Source organism: Spea bombifrons, chromosome 4 (assembly GCF_027358695.1).
Source record: "Spea bombifrons isolate aSpeBom1 chromosome 4, aSpeBom1.2.pri, whole genome shotgun sequence".
NCBI lineage: Eukaryota > Metazoa > Chordata > Amphibia > Anura > Pelobatidae > Spea > Spea bombifrons.
In genome coordinates this window covers 10442494-10463634 of record NC_071090.1, presented here as the reverse complement: position 1 = coordinate 10463634, position 21141 = coordinate 10442494, and the positions used below count along the sequence as shown (strand labels likewise).

General features: G+C 36.2%; 3 protein-coding genes across 10 annotated transcripts in view; all 3 read left to right on the top strand.

Annotated features, from left to right (window-relative positions):
• Nucleotides 1-21141, top strand: part of LOC128492871 (protocadherin gamma-A3-like) — a 258015-nt gene that overhangs the window by 68172 nt on the left and 168702 nt on the right. The window contains exon 2 of one of the 8 annotated variants that reach the window (XM_053465616.1): nucleotides 563-1754. The exons of 5 other annotated variants lie outside the window; for them this stretch is intronic. In XM_053465616.1, coding sequence (XP_053321591.1) covers nucleotides 563-1754 — 1192 coding nt within the window. Of the gene's footprint in view, nucleotides 1-562; nucleotides 1755-3028; nucleotides 5955-7728; nucleotides 10315-21141 lie in introns of those variants that run through there. 2 more of the 8 variants (XM_053465606.1, XM_053465605.1) reach the window with 2 other exon arrangements.
• Nucleotides 12468-15270, top strand: LOC128492875 (protocadherin gamma-B1-like). The gene has a single exon (XM_053465620.1). The coding sequence runs from the start codon at nucleotides 12593-12595 to the stop codon at nucleotides 15050-15052; it is 2460 nt and encodes an 819-aa protein (XP_053321595.1). The 5' UTR covers nucleotides 12468-12592; the 3' UTR covers nucleotides 15053-15270.
• LOC128490192 (protocadherin gamma-B1-like) lies at nucleotides 17228-19805 on the top strand. Its single transcript, XM_053461959.1, has one exon. It carries the CDS (start codon nucleotides 17253-17255, stop codon nucleotides 19803-19805), a length of 2553 nt encoding a protein of 850 aa, XP_053317934.1. The 5' UTR covers nucleotides 17228-17252.

Here is a 21141-nt window from a genome sequence, read left to right as displayed (position 1 = left end):
TACTTTTTGGTTTCTTCCTTTTTATACGGAATATATTATCTCGGTCTTCATGTGCTTTAGATAACGGCAGGTCAGTTCCACATTGTTTCTGCCGTCCCTATGTGCGGCGGTTTTGTCGCCTCCTCGCTTTTGGCGCATGTACTTACCCGGAGCAACTGTTTGCGGAGCTGTTTGGTTTGATTTTGTTTTCTCTCTGTATTTTTCCTTTTCCTTGGCTCCGTTTATTCGATGTCCTCAACTCCTTTTGCCACCTTCGTCATATGCCTTGTTTTATGCACCGCTCTACCTCTGGGTGCTGAGCTGGATGTGCCAGGTGGCACCCCTACTTTTCTCTATTCTGAATCAGGGAACTCTTGTTACGACCTGGTATGTATCGTTTGCACCACTTTGATGTTTTTTTTTTTTTATTGTGAACCTGTGTGCCTTGACGTGGTGCGCTACTTTCTGGCATTTATTGTATATGCTTTTGTGTCGTACATGTTCTCTGTATTTTACACTGTTTAATAAACGGAGAATGAATAAAAAAAAAAAAATTATTATTATCATCTGATAATTTTTACAGGATAGTTACAACACGTGCAATAGACAGAGAGAAAATATCGCATTATAACATCACAATATTAGCTACTGACCGAGGTACCCCACCACTCTTCAGCAAGAAAACCATCAGATTGGATATTTCAGATGTAAATGACAATCCACCAGTTTTTGTGAAATCTACATATATTGCATATGTGCCAGAAAACAATTTACCTGGAACCTCGCTTTGCAGTATACAAGCTTCAGATCCTGACGCTGGGGATAACGCCAAAGTAACGTATTCAATATCAAGTGCAAAAAAAGAAAATAATTCGGTGTCATCTTACCTTTCAATCAATATAGAGACTGGCGTTGTCTATGCTCAGCGGCCATTTGATTATGAGCAGCAAAAGGAGTTCAAAATCCATATAACAGCCAAAGACAGCGGATCCCCGTCTCTGAGCAGCAATGCAACATTAATCATACATATAGTGGATCAGAATGATAATGCACCAAGAATATTGTACCCCTCTCCAGGAAATGATGGTTCAGCATCCTTTGAAATGGTTCCTTTGGCTACAGAACAAGGATTACTAATAACAAAGGTAGTTGCGGTAGATGCAGATTCTGGACATAATTCCTGGCTCTCTTATCATTTATTACAAGTATCAGAACCATTTTACTTTAGTATTAGCCAGCACACCGGTGAGATAAGGACCTTACGTGTGTTTCAAGAGAAAGATGTTTTAAAACATAAAATAGTGGTTATGGTGAAGGACAATGGGGTCCCTTCTTTGTCTGCCACGGTTACATTAAGCTTTATTGTTGCAGACAATTTTCAACAGATGCTTCCCAAACTCAACGATCCATTTAACAAAGAAGAGCCGGCATCTAATTTGCAGATGTATTTGGTTATTGCTCTGGTGCTTATTTCTTTATTTTTTATTTTAACTATTATGATAGCAGTTATCACAAAATGCAAAGAACTAAAAACTTCTCCCCCATTTGGGCCTAATCTGTATACTCAAGTAGATCCTAGGATTTTTTCCCAATGCAACAACGGGACTTTGGCTCTTCCGTACTCATATGATGTTTGTGTTGCTCTGGATTCAAGTGAAAGTGAATTTACTTTTCTAAAAACAAATCAAAATGTACCCGTGGACAATCTAATTGATGCCGATGAATCAGGACTTGATAATGAAAGTCTGAAAGACAGTTTGGCACAAAACAATCAGGTAGGTAGTTCTAAAAGATACAGTTTGGTAAGAAATAAAACGTATAGCTGAATGCACAATTTACATTTACTACATTGTACAAATGAAACCTTGCACACACACACACTGGTGTTGGAGTATACAACCATCCTAGTGATAAAACCTTCATTTTATCTTGAACATTCTCGATGTGTATATGAACGCCAGTGAATTGCATACAGTATGTATATAACTGCATGAATTTTGGATCTTGCTTACTGTTATATGTGATAAACTATGTCTGGAAGTATATGGTGTTTAATAATTAGAGTGATTTATTACTTGACACACCACACACACAAATCTCAGGCATAATACGCACAATTAACCCCCTTTTCAAGGGTTGAAATATGGTGCCATTGTTCCCATTATTAACCCTACCTTTGGGACTACTGGTGATCGCATCCCAGCTGCCATTGTCAAGAACTAAATTGCTTGTTAACAGAAATAGCTAATCAGCCAATCACATGGCAGCAATGAATTTAGGAATGTAGACATGGTCAAGACAACTTGCCGAAGTTCAAACCAAGCATCAGAATGGGGAAGAAAGGGGATTTAAGTGACTTTGAACTTGGCATGGTTGTTGGTGCCAGACGGGCTGGGATTTTTACGCACAACCATCTCTAGGGTTTACAGAGTATGGTCCGAAAAAGAGAAAATATCCAGTGAGCGGCAGTTGTGTGGACGAAAATACCTTGTTGATGACCAACAGTAACTCAATGTCATGGTATTTACACTAGGAATGCAATTAAATGTCAGTTTAATTTAATTATCAGTGATTATAAAAAAAGAAACATTGGATATAAAAAAAATATCATGAGTACCATAAGCTATAAACATGTATGGTTATAAATGATATATATATATACCTATATGGTTTTTATCCTTATATCTAAGTTTTGTTGTTTAACATAATTTATTAATATTACTGAAAAATAATTTGTGAAGATGTGCTGTGTAAATTAAGCAAACTTTGAGAAATATTTTTATTGTAGTTTTTATTTAACTTACCAGGCCTCTATATCCTGAGGAACTAGGATTCGTTTTCTTTCTCAGTTGCACTGCTTGACCCTGGTTGGTTTCTATTATTTTATGTTATTACTGGGAGGTTTTCTTTGGCTTAGATAACTGTAAAATTAAGCATTAGTGGAACACTTAGGGTGCATACATATACAAAAATAGTAGATGATAAGAAATAAAAGTAGAAAAACTAAAAGTACATACAGGCATAGACGTGTTGCTTTCATAGTAATCAATTTCTGTAAATGCTAAAGGAAAGCATGCCTTAAGAGCATTCAGATTTCAGATTTACATTTACAACCATTCATAATGCCACGTTAACTTATAGTGTGTAAGAGATATTTGGACTAATACATTGATATTGCTATAATGTATTCTTTTTTTTTTTGGTAAAGCACATTTTTATTTTCTTACTTCAGACAGAATGATTTAGTTTTAAAAGTACTTTTCACTAAGAATACAGTTTAATTATTCTAAATACTGGATACTCTAAAAAGATTTTCTGAATAGTGCAGTTCCACATTTTTACCTCTGGGCGCCGCTGTTTACCATAAGGAGAAAACTTGGAGCTAGTGATCCACTGATATTTCAATTACTAACACACACTACCGACCTGTAAGAAAAAAAAAATACAGCCATTTTTGCTTCATCCACAAACAGAAGACAATGTATTTCAACATTTTCATCTAAAAGGGGATTTAACAGTCCACCACAAACTGCCCTGAACATTGTAAGATCATGAGAATGGCTGATATCAAGACAAGGGATTGTATGAAATACAAAGGATTACACTGGCAAGTAATATTTCTCTTGGTTTTTTATTGGTTTTGTCAATCAGTCTCTGGTCAGCTTCATTATTCTATTGCTGAAGAAATAAGAAAAGATACTGCTATATCCAATATTGCAAAAGACCTTGGATTAGATATTAAGCAGCTTGTTTTTCGAAGATTTCATATTGTTTCACGAGTATCCGAAAAATATTTTTATGTAAATGTGGAAAATGGAAACTTGTATATTAAGGACAGGATAGATAGAGAGATACTGTGTGCAACATCAGCTACCTGTTTTTTAAATTTTGATGCTGTGGTTGCAAATCCCTTAAATGTATTTAAGGTCAACATTGAAATTCAGGATATAAATGATAACACTCCCAGATTTTTTCATGAAACCATTCAATTAGAAATGATTGAACTCAGTTTAACTGGAACAAAATTTGCTTTAGAAAATGCAGTGGATCCAGATATTGGCATTAATTCTGTACAGGCATACAAGCTGAGTGATAATCAGCATTTTATATTAAATGAAAAGACCAGAACTGATGGCATTAAATTTCCAGAGCTTGTCTTAGAGAAACCTTTAGATCGTGAGACACAAAGTAGTCATGAATTAATCTTAACAGCAATAGATGGAGGAAACCCTGCAAGATCTGGCACTGTTGTAATAAGAATTATTGTATCTGATGTCAATGATAATTTCCCTATATTTACACAAGAAGTCTATAAAGTGAGCATAAGTGAAAATACTCCAAGAAATTCTACTGTGCTTTATGTGAATGCAACAGACCAAGATGAAGGCATCAACTCACAGATTACATATTCCTTTGGAATTAATTCTGGAAAAAGCATTATAGATATGTTTACTATCCATCCAACAAAAGGGGAAATTAAAACTAATGTAGCTTTGGACTTTGAGACAACAAGGAATTATGAAATGTCTATACAAGCAAAGGATGGAGGTGGCCTTGTTGCCCATTGCCAGGTATTAATTGAAATATTAGATGAAAATGACAATGCGCCTGAGATTTCTATTACAATGCTATCTAGCCCAATTCCTGAGGATTCATCACCTGGCACGGTGATAGCATTGATTGAAGTTCATGACCATGACTCTGAAGCAAATGGAGAAGTTGACTGTCAGATTTTGGGAGAAGTACCCTTTGAACTTTTGTTATCATCAGAAAGCTATTACAGAATTGTTACCACAGGGAACATGGATAGAGAAAATGTATCAAGTTACGACATCACAATTTTAGCCACTGACCGAGGATCTCTACCACTCTCCAGTAAAAATACAATCAGATTGGATATATCAGATGTCAATGACAATCCACCCGTATTTATAAAATCTACTTATTCAGCCTATGTGCCAGAAAATAATTTACCTGGAATCTCAATATACAGAATACAAGCTGTTGATCGGGACATTGGAGACAATGCTAAAGTAATTTATTCAATGTCCAGCAAAAATACAGAAGACTTATCAGTATCCTCCTATCTTTCCATTAACATAGAGACAGGTGTCCTCTACGCACAGCGATCATTTGATTATGAGCAGCACAAGGAGTTTGTAATACAAATAATTGCTAAGGATAGTGGATCCCCATGTCTAACAAACAATGCAACATTAGTAATTCATATTGTGGATCTAAATGATAATCCACCTAAGATCTTGTACCCATCACCAGACAGTGGTAGCTCATCTTTGTTTGAGATGATTCCTTTGTATTCTGAACAAGATTCTTTAGTAACAAAGGTTGTTGCAGTAGATGCTGACTCCGGACACAATGCTTGGCTTTCTTATAATTTCATACAAGTATCAGAACCATCTCACTTCAGGATTAGTCAACATACAGGTGAAATTAGGATATCAAGTACCTTTCAGGAGGATGATATAATGAAGCATAAGGTAGTGGTTCTGGTGAAGGACAATGGATTTCCATCATTATCATCTACAGTTACTTTAACCTTCATCGTGGCAGATAATTTTCAACAGATGCTTCCAAAACTCAATGACCAATTAAGCAATATAGATTCTAAACCTGATTTGCAAATATACTTAATAATCGCTTTAGTATTGATTTCATTATTTTTTATTCTTACTATTATGTTAGCATTTATCTCAAAATGCAAAGAACCGAAGTCTTCTGAGAACTTTGGGACAAATTTATATACACAAGTCGATCCAAGTATGCTCTCCCAGTATAGTAATGGGACATTGCCAATGCCATACTCTTACAATGTTTGTGTGGCTTTAGACTCAAGTGAAAGTGAATTTACCTTCCTAAAGGCAAACCAGAATATCCCTGTGGACAATCTTATTGATGCTGATAATTCAGGACTTGGAAATGAAAGTCTCAATGAAAATGAGGTTACTAGCAGCAAGGTGAGTAATTTCAATACATGAGTTATTGTTATTGAGTTAGATATTATACTGATAACTATACAACTGGTATGGCATAATATATGGAATATAGCCCTATTGAATGAAATATAAATGCATGAAAAACCAAATAAGTAATCAATAATTATAATAGAATTTATATAAAAGCTTTTGTCAGTGGTGAGTTGTTCACTTTCCACAAACAAAAACTAATGCAATCTCATTAGTGTGGCATTCTCGGACACACTAGAATAATTGAAATACACAGTCATTTATTTGTGGAAGCCAACATATATTTGTCCATACCTGGGAACTCTCTGGCTTCAGTTACCCAGAGACCCCCTTGTGGGTTGTGAGCAGGAGGTCCCGTTGACGTCAGTGGGTGGTGACACGAAGGTGAGGCCTGGAAAAGGCGCTTCACCATTAGTCTCCAGGTGAAATCCAGAGAGTTCCCAGATATGATATTGTCAAGTATATTAAACCAGTGCCTAAAATACTATTCTTATAAATGAGGTTTTTGTGGTGATAGGGCTATGCATTTTCAATCAGTGAATTATGTACTTTAATTTTTCTCTTGCTTGTATGGAGATATCTGAATGCAGCTAAGTAACCCCATTTTTCCCCACATTTAATTTGCATATAGGTATGGACATACACTCAAACCCATCCAATCTCACTTAATCTCACTTAATTACAGTTTACATTACCTTTCCTGGAGCCTGTCTTCTTTTCTGCAAGTTGTAGTGCTACCACTAAGGGGCCATATAACATTGTGTTGATATACAGCATTGAGCTCTACCGCCCAGCCAAAGTGGGTAGACCCCATGTTAGGGGTCACATTGGGCCACGCTTTTTAAAATGCATCTGTGATACCTGGATCTTACCATCATTCAGAAATATCAAGATTATCAAAAAACTTAATTTTGTTTGTAATTTTATGATACAACCGGGGGGGGGGGGGGCTACATGTCATATACAGTATCTGACATTAACAAAATTTCACTGTTGTTTGGCAATATTCTATATTAATGCTCAGTGATTTGATTAGGTTTTTGTCTCGTTTGACATGAGTTGAGACACTCTGGCAATCTATCTGTGAAATTTGTATTGAACTTCAAGTAAGCAGTACTAGAATGGAACTAACTGGATTCTTGTTGGACTTAGAGGTCCCAGAAAAAGTTGGATCCTAGGAAATAAAGCATGCCACTCAATTTAGGTGGCAGATAAGGAAATTTAAAGGTTGTGAACTAAAAATAATTATCACTTGAGTAAAAATGTCTTTAAAAGCAGTGGAATGTTTTGGAAGATACATCATAAAAATATTAGTACCAATTAAGAAAATAAGATATGTAAAATAATCATTTTCTAATAATTTTAGATACTTTAAACACAGATTACACTACAATTTGTCTTCATATTTAGTGTAACAAATCCATGACTGGATTTAGGCTGGTTTGGGGCTTTCTTGTATTTATACAGAAAGATGTAAGTGTGATTCAGTTACAAAAATAGGATTATAATTAAAATTATTATTAGGTTTATAGACCTTTAAATACGATTAATTTGATGAATTCATTTTTGATATTTTTAAAATGTTCATTGGATATTTGGTTTATTTACAGTAAATACTTGAAGTGGGTAAAAATCTTAATCAGTTCATGTAGTTCCACATTTACGCCTCTGAGCGCCGCTGTTCACCAACAAGGTGAAGAATGTAGAGCTGGAGATCCACTGGTATTTCTATCACTAACACACACAAATTACAGATCTGGAAAAAGAAATGCGACCATTTTGGCTTCTCTATCAAAGAGAGCACAAGATATATATATCTGGGGGGTTTTTTCCTTGCAAAAGTGCATTTAGAATTTCATATACTTTTCTCTGTTGGATTTGAAATACTTTAAAAGGAAACAGTTCATGGGAATCTGTTATATTGAGAATGACTGGGATAAGAAACATGGATTCAGGAAAATGCAGGGGAATCAGATGGCAAGTAGTATTTTTCTTCTTATTTCATCTTTGTCATTCTGTCTATTGTCAGCTTCATTATTCCATAGCTGAAGAAATGAAGAAAGACTCTGTTATAGCAAATATTGCCAAAGATCTTGGGTTGGATATTAAGCAGCTCTCATTTAGAAGATTCCACATTACATCACGTGTTTCAGAAAAATATTTTTATGTCAATTTAGAAAATGGAAATTTGTATGTTAAGGATAGGATAGATAGAGAGATACTCTGTGGAACGGCAATTACCTGCTTCCTTACCTTTGATGCAGTGGTTGCAAATCCTTTGAATGTGTTTAAAATCAACATAGAAATCCAGGATATTAATGATAACTCCCCCAGATTTTTTCATGAAACCATTAAATTAGAAATAATTGAACTCAGTTTAACTGGAACAAGGTTTATTTTACAAAATGCAGAGGATCCAGATATTGGTATTAATTCTGTACAAACTTACAAGCTCGGTGATAATCAGCATTTTTCACTAAGTGAAACAATCAGATCTGATGGTAGTAAATTCCCAGAACTTATTTTAGAGAAACCCTTAGATCGCGAGATACAACATATTCATGAATTCATTTTAACCGCTCTAGATGGAGGAAACCCCATCCGATCTGGAACAGTTCTTATAAAGATTATTGTTTCTGATTTCAATGATAATTTTCCTATATTTTCTCAAGAAGTATACAGAGTGATTGTGAGTGAAAATACTCTCGTCAACTCTACTGTGCTTTTTATAAATGCAACCGATGAAGATGAAGGTATCAATGCACAGATCACATATTCTTTTGGCAAAACATCTGGAAATGGTCTTCAGACACATGCATTTAATATGAATCCTACAACTGGAGAAATCAGAACTAATAGGAATTTAGACTTTGAGACATCAAAGCATTATGAACTATCTGTAGAAGCAAAGGATGGCGGTGGTCGTGTTGGCCATTCCAAGGTGTTAATTGAAGTAATAGATGAAAATGACAATGCGCCTGAGATATCCATTGCCATGCTATCTACCCCTATTCCTGAGGACTCAGCACCTGACACAGTTGTAGCCCTAATTGAAGTCCATGATCATGACTCTGGAAAAAATGGAGAAGTTGACTGTCGAATTGTAGAAAGTGTACCATTTGAACTTTTGCTATCATCAGAAAGCTACTATAGTATTGTTATCTCGACTTCCTTGGATAGAGAGAAAATATCAAGTTACAACATCACAATGCTAGCCACTGATAGAGGATCACCTCCACTTACTAATAAGAAAATCATCAGACTGGATATATCAGATATCAATGACAACGCACCAGCTTTTCTAAAAACTATTTATCATGCATATATCCTGGAAAACAACGTACCAGGAGCATCAATATATACTATACAGGCCTATGATCTGGATGCTGGAGACAATGCAAAACTAATTTATTCAATGTCCAATAATTATACTGAGGACTTTTCTGTATCCTCTTACCTTTCCATTAATATAGAAACTGGAGTTATCTATGCTCAGCGGTCATTTGATTATGAGCAACACAAGGAGTTTCAAATCAAAATAAATGCTACAGACTGTGGCTTCCCACGTCTTAGTAGTAATGCAACATTAATAATCCATATTGTGGATCAGAATGATAACGCACCAAAGATTCTCTACCCATCACCAGAAAGTAGTGGCTCAACATTTTTTGAAGTTGTTCCATTGGCCACAGAAGAAGGTTCTTTAATAACTAAGGTGGTTGCTATGGATGCTGACTCCGGACACAATGCTTGGCTCTCTTATCATTTCACACAAGTATCAGAACCATCCTTCTTTAGCATCAGTCAACACTCTGGTGAAATCAGGACATCACGCTCTTTTCAGGAGAAAGATATGTTAAAACACAAACTAGTGGTTCTGGTGAAGGACAATGGAGTCCCCTCTCTCTCTGCAACAGCTACATTGAGCTTCATTGTCACAAATAATTTTCAGCAGATATTTCCCGCAATCAATAATCCAAACAGTAATGAGGATTCTAAGTCTTATTTGCATATGTTTCTGGTAATTGCTCTGGTGCTGATTTCCTTATTTTTTGTTTTAACTATCATGTTAACACTTATACCAAAATGCAAAGAGCTAAAACGTTCTCCTGAATTTGGGTCAAATATATATTCTCAAGTAGATCCCAGAGTACTTTCCCAATATAACAATGGAACTTTGCCTTTGCCATACACATACAATGTTTGTGTGGCTCTGGACTCAAGTGAAAGTGAATTTACTTTCCTAAAGCCAAATCAAAATGTCCCTGTAGAAAATCTTATCGATGCTGATGACTCTGGACTCGGAAACGAAAGTTTAAAAGAAAATTCAGCTTTTAATGATCTTGTGCAGGTGAGCTATTCTATTTAAGTCATTTTTATAATTTTGTACAAATATACCTTTAAATTTGTATAAGATATATAGTACTTTCGCATGTTATACTTTTAAAAAGAAACATAGAAGCTACAATGTAAATAGTAAATTTGCCATGCTATGGATTTTTATGTAAACCAGTTAATTTAGAAAGTTTTCCAATGTCAGTTGATAATGACAACACAACAAATAGGAACTAAAACTTAACCTTCATTCCATCTAATAAATAATAAAAACATATCCTCTAGTGAGAGAAACTACTGTGTTTCCCCCGAAAATAAGACACTGTCTTATATTTATTTTTCCTCGAGAAGACACACTATGGCTTATTTTCAGGGGATGTCTTATTTTTATTAAGTATGGTACAACAATCTACATTTATTCAAATATACTCATCTTGTCTGGGGGTACAGATACTCAGGAAAAGCAGAGATAGGCCAGCAAAGCTGATGTGTAAGGGCTGGCTTATTTATCAGGGATCCAGTGAGAACTGGGTCCAATCTGCACCGTGGAGCTGGGATGATTTCTCTGGGCTCAGTAGCAGACTGCTTGCTGAAGCTTTTCCCCTATCCACTGGTGTTTGGGGTGAGAGAGACCCACAGACTGTTGCTGGTCAGTGCTGGGGAGCAGCAGCTTTACTGGTATTTGTGGGGGGGTGAGAGAGACCCACAGACTGTTGCTGGTCAGTGCTGGGGAGCAGCAGCTTTACTGGTGTTTGTGGGGGATGAGAGAGACCCACAGACTGTTGCTGGTCAGTGCTGGGGAGCAGCAACTTTACTGTTGTTTGTGGAAATTGAGAGAGACCCACAGACTGTTGCTGGTTGGTGCTGGGGGAGAGAAACTCACAGTGCTGAGTAAAATGGCAGCCACAGCTTTATTTCTTCCCCCTGCTCCTCACTTCACTGAGGAGACTTTTACTTTCACTTTCTATGTCTCCTCCCTCTATGCCTCATTGCATAGCCACGCCTATCACTATGTCTTATTTTCGGGTATGGCTTATATGGAGCAAATGCTTAGAAATCCTGCTACGGCTTATTTTATGGGTATATCTCCCTCACTCAAACTCACTCAATTACAGCTTACCTCACCTTTCCTGGAACCTGTCTTCTTTTCTACAAGCTATAGTTCTACTACTATCGGGGCCACGTAAGGTTTTGTTGATAGACCGCGCTGAGCTCTACCCACCTGCTAGTCCGACCTAGTGTTTACCTTGTACATAGGATACAATGCAGTTCCGGTATCCCTGGTTTCTAGTGATGAAATAAAAAAAGATCTGTGATTCCATTGACACTGATCTTTTTTTTCTTTTTCCTGGTCAATCCATATATTTTTTCAACATAAGTGCGTTAAGGATCTTGTCATCATTCAAATATTTCAATATTATTCACAAACTTGATTTCATTTGTCATTTTATGATAAAAGCTGGGGTAAACATGTTATATACTGTATCGTATGTTAACAAAAATGTGATAGAAAGTATAGTAATGAAAACATACTGCATCACAGAATCTGTTGTCTTTCACCTTTGGCCATATTCTATAATATTGCTCAGTAATTTGACTCAAGTTTTGGTTTTGTCCTGTTTGACATTAGTTGAGAATCTATTGGAAACATTTATACTGAACTTACAAATGTCTTTAAAAACAGTGAAATCTTTTGAAAGTAGCAATTTGAATTACCAGATAGGTAAAAAAGTCATTTTCTAGTAATTTTGGATACTTTAAACAGAGTTTATACTATAATATGTCTTGACATATAAAGCAACAATACATGATTGGACTTGGCATTTTAACTTCTGTATATATATTTTGTATAAGTTTTGTATTTGGGATTCAGGGGTAAATTCAGGATTATAATTAAAATTATTATGTTTATAGGCCTTAAAATATGATTAATTTGATGTATTTCTTTTTTGATATTTTGAAAATGTTCATTGGAAATTACGTTTATTTAGATGCAATGGGCAAAAATCTTAATCAGTTCATGTAGTTCCACATTTACGCCTCTGAGCGCCGCTGTTCACCAACAAGGTGAAGAATGTAGAGCTGAGATCCACTGGTATTTCCATCACTAACACACACAAATTACAGATCTGGAAAAAGAAATGCAGCCATTTTTGGCTTCTCTCTCATAGAGAGCACAAGATATATATCAGTTTCTTTCTTGCAAAAGTGCATTTAGAATTTCATATACTTTTCTCTGTTGGATTTGAAATACTTTAAAAGGAAGCAGTTCTGGGGAATCTGTTATATTGAGAATGACTGGGATAAGAACCATGGATTCAGGAAAATGCAGGGGAATCAGATGGCAAGTAGTATTTTTCTTCTTATTTCATCTTTGTCATTCTGTCTATTGTCAGCTTCATTATTCCATAGCTGAAGAAATGAAGAAAGACTCTGTTATAGCAAATATTGCCAAAGATCTTGGGTTGGATATTAAGCAGCTCTCATTTAGAAGATTTCATATTACATCACGTGTTTCAGAAAAATATTTTTATATCAATTTAGAAAATGGAAATTTGTATGTTAAGGATAGGATAGATAGAGAGATACTCTGTGGGATGGCAATTACCTGCTTCCTTACCTTTGATGCAGTGGTTGCAAATCCTTTGAATGTGTTTAAAATCAACATAGAAATCCAGGATATTAATGATAACTCCCCCAGATTTTTTCATGAAACCATTAAATTAGAAATAATTGAACTCAGTTTAACTGGAACAAGGTTTATTTTACAAAATGCAGAGGATCCAGATATTGGCATTAATTCTGTACAAAATTACAAGCTTGGTGATAATCAGCATTTTTCACTAAGTGAAACAATCAGATCTGATGGTAGTAAATTCCCAGAACTTATTTTAGAGAAACCCTTAGATCGCGAGACCCAACATATTCAGGAATTAATTTTAACCGCTCTAGATGGAGGAAACCCCATCCGATCTGGAACAGTTCCTATAAGGATTATTGTTTCTGATGCCAATGATAATTTTCCTATATTTTCTCAAGAAGTATACAGAGTGATTGTGAGTGAAAATACTCTCGTCAACTCTACTGTGCTTTTTATAAATGCAACCGATGAAGATGAAGGTATCAATGCACAGATCACATATTCTTTTGGCAAAACATCTGGAAATGGTCTTCCAACACGTGCATTTAATGTGAATCCTACAACTGGAGAAATCAGAACTAATAGGAATTTAGACTTTGAGACATCAAAGCATTATGAACTATCTGTAGAAGCAACGGATGGCGGTGGTCGTGTTGGCCATTCCAAGGTATTAATTGAAGTAGTAGATGAAAATGACAATGCGCCTGAGATATCTATTGCCATGCTATCTACCCCTATTCCTGAGGATTCAGCACCTGACACAGTTGTAGCCCTAATTGAAGTCCATGATCATGACTCTGGAAAAAACGGAGAAGTTGACTGTCGAATTGTAGAAAGTGTACCATTTGAACTTTTGCTATCATCAGAAAGCTACTATAGTATTGTTATCTCAACTTCCTTGGATAGAGAGAAAATATCAAGTTACAACATCACAATTCTAGCCACTGATAGAGGATCACCTCCACTTACTAGTAAGAAAATCATCAGACTGGATGTATCAGATATTAATGACAACCCGCCAGCTTTTCTAAAAACTATTTATCATGCATATATCCTGGAAAACAATGTACCAGGAGCATCAATATATACTATACAGGCCTATGATCTGGATGCTGGAGACAATGCAAAACTAATTTATTCAATGTCCAATAACTATACTGAGGACTTTTCTGTATCCTCTTACCTTTCCATTAACATAGAGACTGGAGTTATCTATGCTCAGCGGTCATTTGATTATGAGCAGCACAAGGAGTTTCACATCAAAATAAATGCTACAGACCGTGGCTTCCCACGTCTTAGTAGTAATGCAACATTAATAATCCATATTGTGGATCAGAATGATAACGCACCAAAGATTCTCTACCCATCACCAGAAAGTAGTGGCTCAACATTTTTTGAAGTTGTTCCTTTGGCCACAGAAGAAGGTTCTTTAATAACTAAGGTGGTTGCTATGGATGCTGACTCCGGACACAATGCTTGGCTCTCTTATCATTTCACACAAGTATCAGAACCATCTTTCTTTAGCATCAGTCAACATACTGGTGAAATCAGGACATCACGCTCTTTTCAGGAGAAAGATATGTTAAAACACAAACTAGTGGTTCTGGTAAAGGACAATGGAAACCCCTCTCTCTCTGCAACAGCTACATTGAGCTTCATTGTTACAAATAATTTTCAGCAAATATTCCCCGCAATCAATAATCCAAACAGTAATGAGGATTCTAAGTCTTATTTGCATATGTTTCTGGTAATTGCTCTGGTGCTGATTTCCTTATTTTTTGTTTTAACTATCATGTTAACACTTATACCAAAATGCAAAGAGCTAAAACGCTCTCCTGAATTTGGGTCAAATATATATTCTCAAGTAGATCCCAGAGTACTTTCCCAATATAACAATGGAACTTTGCCTTTGCCATACACATACAATGTTTGTGTGGCTCTGGACTCAAGTGAAAGTGAATTTACTTTCCTAAAGCCAAATCAAAATGTCCCTGTAGAAAATCTTATCGATGCTGATGACTCTGGACTCGGAAACGAAGGTTTAAAAGAAAATTCAGCTTTTAATGATCTTGTACAGGTGAGCTACTCTAACCTATTTAAGTCATTTGTATAACTTTGTACAAATATACCTTTACATTTTGCATTAAGATATATAGTACTTTCGCATGTTATACTTTTAAAAAGAAACATAGAAGCTACAATGTAAATAGTAAATTTGCCATGCTATGGATTTTTATGTAAACCAGGTAATTTAGAAAGTTTTCCAATGTCAGTTGATAATGACAACACAACAACACAACAAACAGGAACTAAAACTTAACCTTCATTCCATCTAATAAATAATAAAAACATATCCTCTACTGAGAGAAACTACCGTGTTTCCCCGAAAATAAGACACTGTCTTATATTTATTTTTCCTCAAGAAGACACACTATGGCTTATTTTCAGGGGATGTCTTATTTTTATTAAGTATGGTACAGCAATCTACATTCATTCAAATATACTCATCTTGTCTGGGGGTACAGATACTCAGGAAAAGCAGAGATAGGCCAGCAAAGCTGATGTGTAAGGGCTGGCTTATTTATCAGGGATCCAGTGAGAACTGGGTCCACTCTGCACCGTGGAGCTGGGATGATCTCTCTGGGCTCAGTAGCAGACTGCTTGATGAAGCATTTCCCCTATCCCCTGGTGTCTGTGAGGGGTGATGGAGACCCACAGACTGTTGCTGGTCAGTGCTGGGGAGCAGCAGCTTTACTGGTTTTTGTGGGGGGTGAGAGAGACCCACAGACTGTTGCTGGTCAGTGCTGGGGAGCAAGAGCTTTACTGGTGTTTGTGGGAGGTGAGAGAGACCCACAGACTGTTGCTGGTCAGTGCTGGGGGAGAGAAACCCACAGTGCTGAGTAAAATGGCAGCCACAGCTTTATTTCTTCCACCTGCTCCTCACTTCACTGAGGAGACTTTTACTTTCACTTTCTATGTCTCCTCCCTCTATGCCTCACTGCAGAGCCACGCCTATGACTATGTCTTATTTTCGGGTATGGCTTATATGGAGCAAATACTTAGAAATCCTGCTACGGCTTATTTTATGGGTATGTCTCCCTCACTCAAACTCACTCATTTACAGCTTACTTCACCTTTCCTGGAACCTGTCTTCTTTTCTGCAAGCTATAGTTCTACTTCTATCTGGGCCACGTAAGGTTTTGTTGATAGACCGCGCTGAGCTCTACCCACCTGCTAATCCGACCTAGTATTTACCTTGTACATAGGATACAATGCAGTTCCGGTATCCCTGGTTTCTAGTGATGAAATAAAAAAAGATCTGTGATTCCATTGACACTGATCTTTTTTTCTTTGTCCTGGTCAATCCATATATTTTTTCAACATAAGTGTGTTAAGGATCTTGTCATCATTCAAAAATATCAAGATTATTCACAAACTTGATTTCATTTGTCATTTTATGATAAAAGCTGGGGTAAACATGTTATATACAGTATCGTACATTAACAAAAATGTGATAGAAAGCAGTAGTAATGAAAACATACTGCATCACAGAATTTGTTGTCTTTCACCTTTGGCCATATTCTATAATATTGCTCAGTAATTCAACTCAAGTTTTGTCCTGTTTGACATTAGTGGAGAAACGGTGGCAATATATTGGAAACATTTATATTGAACTTGCAAATGTCTTTAAAAACAGTGAAATCTTTTGAAAGTAGCAATTTAGATTACCAGATATGTAACAAAGTCATTTTCTAGTAATTTTGGATACTTTAAACAGAGTTTATACTACAATATGTCTTGAGATATAAAGCAACAATACATGATTGGACTTGGCATTTTAATTCTGTATATATATTTTAAGTTTTGTATTTGGGATTCAGGGAAAATTTCAGGATTATAATTAAAATTATTATTATGTTTATAGGCCTTAAAATATAATTAATTTGATGTATTCCTTTTTTGATATTTTGAAAATGTAATTGGAAATTACGTTTATTTAGACTTCATATTTGCAATGGGCAAAAATCTTAATCAGTTCATGTAGTTCCACATTTACGCCTCTGAGCGCCGCTGTTCACCAACAAGGTGAAGAATGTAGAGCTGGAGATCCACTGGTATTTCCATCACTAACACACACAAATTACAGATCTGGAAAAAGAAATGCAGCCATTTTTGGCTTCTCTCTCATAGAGAACACAAGATATATATCAGTTTCTTTCTTGCAAAAGTGCATTTAGAATTTCATATACTTTTCTCTGTTGGATTTGAAATACTTTAAAGGAAACAGTTCTCGGGAATCTGTTATATTGAGAATGACTGGGATAAGAAACATGGATTCAGGAAAATGCAGGGGAATCAGATGGCAAGTAGTATTTTTCTTCTTATTTTATCTTTGTCATTCTGTCTATTGTCAGCTTCATTATTCCATAGCTGAAGAAATGAAGAAAGACTCTGTTATAGCAAATATTGCCAAAGATCTTGGGTTGGATATTAAGCAGCTGTCATTTAGAAGATTTCATATTACATCACGTGATTCAGAAAAATATTTTTATATCAATTTAGAAAATGGAAATCTGTATGTTAAGGATAGGATAGATAGAGAGATACTCTGTGGGGCGGCAATTACCTGCTTCCTTACCTTTGATGCAGTGGTTGCAAATCCTTTGAATGTGTTTAAAATCAACATAGAAATCCAGGATATTAATGATAACTCTCCCAGATTTTTTCATGAAACCATTAAATTAGAAATAATTGAACTCAGTTTTCCTGGAACAAAGTTTATTTTGCAAAATGCAGAGGATCCAGATATTGGTATTAATTCTGTACAAACTTACAAGCTCGTTGAAAATCAGCATTTTTCACTAAGTGAAACAATCAGATCTGATGGTAGTAAATTCCCAGAACTTATTTTAGAGAAACCCTTAGATCGCGAGACACAACATATTCATGAATTAATTTTAACTGCTCTAGATGGAGGAAACCCCATCCAATCTGGAACAGTTCTTATAAAGATTATTGTTTCTGATTCCAATGATAATTTTCCTATATTTTCTCAAGAAGTATACAGAGTGATTGTGAGTGAAAATACTCTCGTCAACTCTACTGTGATTTTTATAAATGCAACCGATGAAGATGAAGGTATCAATGCACAGATCACATATTCTTTTGGCAAAACATCTGGAAATGGTCTTCAGACACATGCATTTAATATGAATCCTACAACTGGAGAAATCAGAACTAATAGGAATTTAGACTTTGAGACATCAAAGCATTATGAACTATCTGTAGAAGCAAAGGATGGCGGTGGTCGTGTTGGCCATTCCAAGGTGTTAATTGAAGTAGTAGATGAAAATGACAATGCACCTGAGATATCTATTGCCATGCTATCTACCCCTATTCCTGAGGACTCAGCACCTGACACAGTTGTAGCCCTAATTGAAGTCCATGATCATGACTCTGGAAAAAATGGAGAGGTTGACTGTCGAATTGTAGAAAGTGTACCATTTGAACTTTTGCTATCATCAGAAAGCTACTATAGTATTGTTATCTCGACTTCCTTGGATAGAGAGAAAATATCAAGTTACAACATCACAATGCTAGCCACTGATAGAGGATCACCTCCACTTACTAGTAAGAAAATCATCAGACTGGATATATCAGATATTAATGACAACCCGCCAGTTTTTCTAAAAACAATTTATCATGCATATATCCTGGAAAACAACGTACCAGGAGCATCAATATATACTATACAGGCCCATGATCTGGATGCTGGAAACAATGCAAAACTAATTTATTCAATGTCCAATAACTATACTGAGGACTTTTCTGTATCCTCTTACCTTTCCATTAACATAGAGACTGGAGTTATCTATGCTCAGCGGTCATTTGATTATGAGCAGCACAAGGAGTTTCAAATCAAAATAAATGCTACAGACCGTGGCTTCCCACGTCTTAGTAGTAATGCAACATTAATAATCCATATTGTGGATCAGAATGATAACGCACCAAAGATTCTCTACCCATCACCAGAAAGTAGTGGCTCCACATTTTTTGAAGTTGTCCCTTTGGCCACAGAAGAAGGTTCTTTAATAACTAAGGTGGTTGCTATGGATGCTGACTCCGGACACAATGCTTGGCTCTCTTATCACTTCACACAAGTATCAGAACCATCCTTCTTTAGCATCAGTCAACATACTGGTGAAATCAGGACATCACACTCTTTTCAGGAGAAAGATATGTTAAAACACAAACTAGTGGTTCTGGTAAAGGACAATGGAAACCCCTCTCTCTCTGCAACAGCTACATTGAGCTTCATTGTTACAAATAATTTTCAGCAGATATTCCCCACAATCAATAATCCAAACAGTAATGAGGATTCTAAGTCTTATTTGCATATGTTTCTGGTTATTGCTCTGGTGCTGATTTCTTTATTTTTTGTTTTAACTATCATGTTAACACTTATACCAAAATGCAAAGAGCTAAAACGTTCTCCTGAATTTGGGTCAAATATATATTCTCAAGTAGATCCCAGAGTACTTTCCCAATATAACAACGGAACTTTGCCTTTGCCATACACATACAATGTTTGTGTCGCTCTGGACTCCAGTGAAAGTGAATTTACTTTCCTAAAGCCAAATCAAAATGTCCCTGTAGAAAATCTTATCGATGCTGATGACTCTGGACTCGGAAACGAAGGTTTAAAAGAAAATTCAGCTTTTAATGATCTTGTACAGGTGAGCTACTCTAACCTATTTAAGTCATTTTTTAAACCTTTGTACAAATATACCTTTACATTTTGCATTAAGATATATAGTACTTTCGCATGTTATACTTTAAAAAGAAACATAGAAGCTACAATGTAAATAGTAAATTTGCCATGCTACGGATTTTTATGTAAACCAGGTAATTTAGAAAGTTTTCCAATGTCAGTTGATAATGACAACACAACAACACAACAAACAGGAACTAAAACTTAACCTTCATACCATCTAATAAATAATAAAAACATATCCTCTACTGAGAGAAACTACCGTGTTTCCCCAAAAATAAGACACTGTCTTATATTTATTTTTCCTCAGGAAGACACACTATGGCTTATTTTCAGGGGATGTCTTATTTTTATTAAGTATGGTACAACAATCTACATTCATTCAAATATACTCATCTTGTCTGGGGGTACAGATACTCAGGAAAAGCAGAGATAGGCCAGCAAAGCTGATGTGTAAGGGCTGGCTTATTTATCAGGGATCCAGTGAGAACTGGGTCCAATCTGCACAGTGGAGCTGGGATGATCTCTCTGGGCTCAGTAGCAGACTGCTTGCTGAAGCATTTCCCCTATACCCTGGTGTCTGTGAGGGGTGATAGAGACCCACAGACAGAGCCGGCCTTAGGTGTTCTGGCGCCCTGTGCAGACTACTCCTCTGGCGCCCCCCCATCCCAAAAAAAGAAAGGAATAAAAACTTGTAACAAAACCCCAATCACTATATACTACGCCAAACATTGATGTGGTGTAGGCCTACCACTTCATTGTCTGGCTTAGTAGTAGGGATGCACCGAAACAAATTCTGGACTGAAACCGAAAGTGCAGCATTTACCTGGCCAAAACCGAATATGACCCCCCCACACCATAAAGAAATCTAACACTTTTATTTAAAGTAAGTAACACACCAAAATAGGACAAAACAATTAAATAACAATATGATATATATATATATATATATATATATATATATATATATATATATAATTAACAGCAATCACATTCCTATCATGCCCAGGCATACCCAGATTCCAGGATGTACTCACAGACTTGGCATGATAGGAGTATGATTGCCCTATCTACCCCTTCTCACTCCCTTCTGCCCTATCTACCCCTTCTCACTCCCTTCTCCCTATCTACCCCCTTTCCCCTGCCTCACTCCCTTCTCCCTATCTACCCCCTCCTAACTATCTACCCTTTCCCTCTCTGAAGTTCACTTACCTTTCAGGAGTCCTGCGGTGGGGGTGCAAGGCCTCTGCCTCCCAGCTCTGCCACTGTAATGAACAGTATAGAGTGATGGGAGTTATGATGTACTTTTAGAGCATAATTAGATCATGAAAAAGACATTGGAAATGGTACAGCATAACACCCATCACTCTCACACACTTACCAATCCACACATATACTAATCCACACATATACCAATCCACACACATACC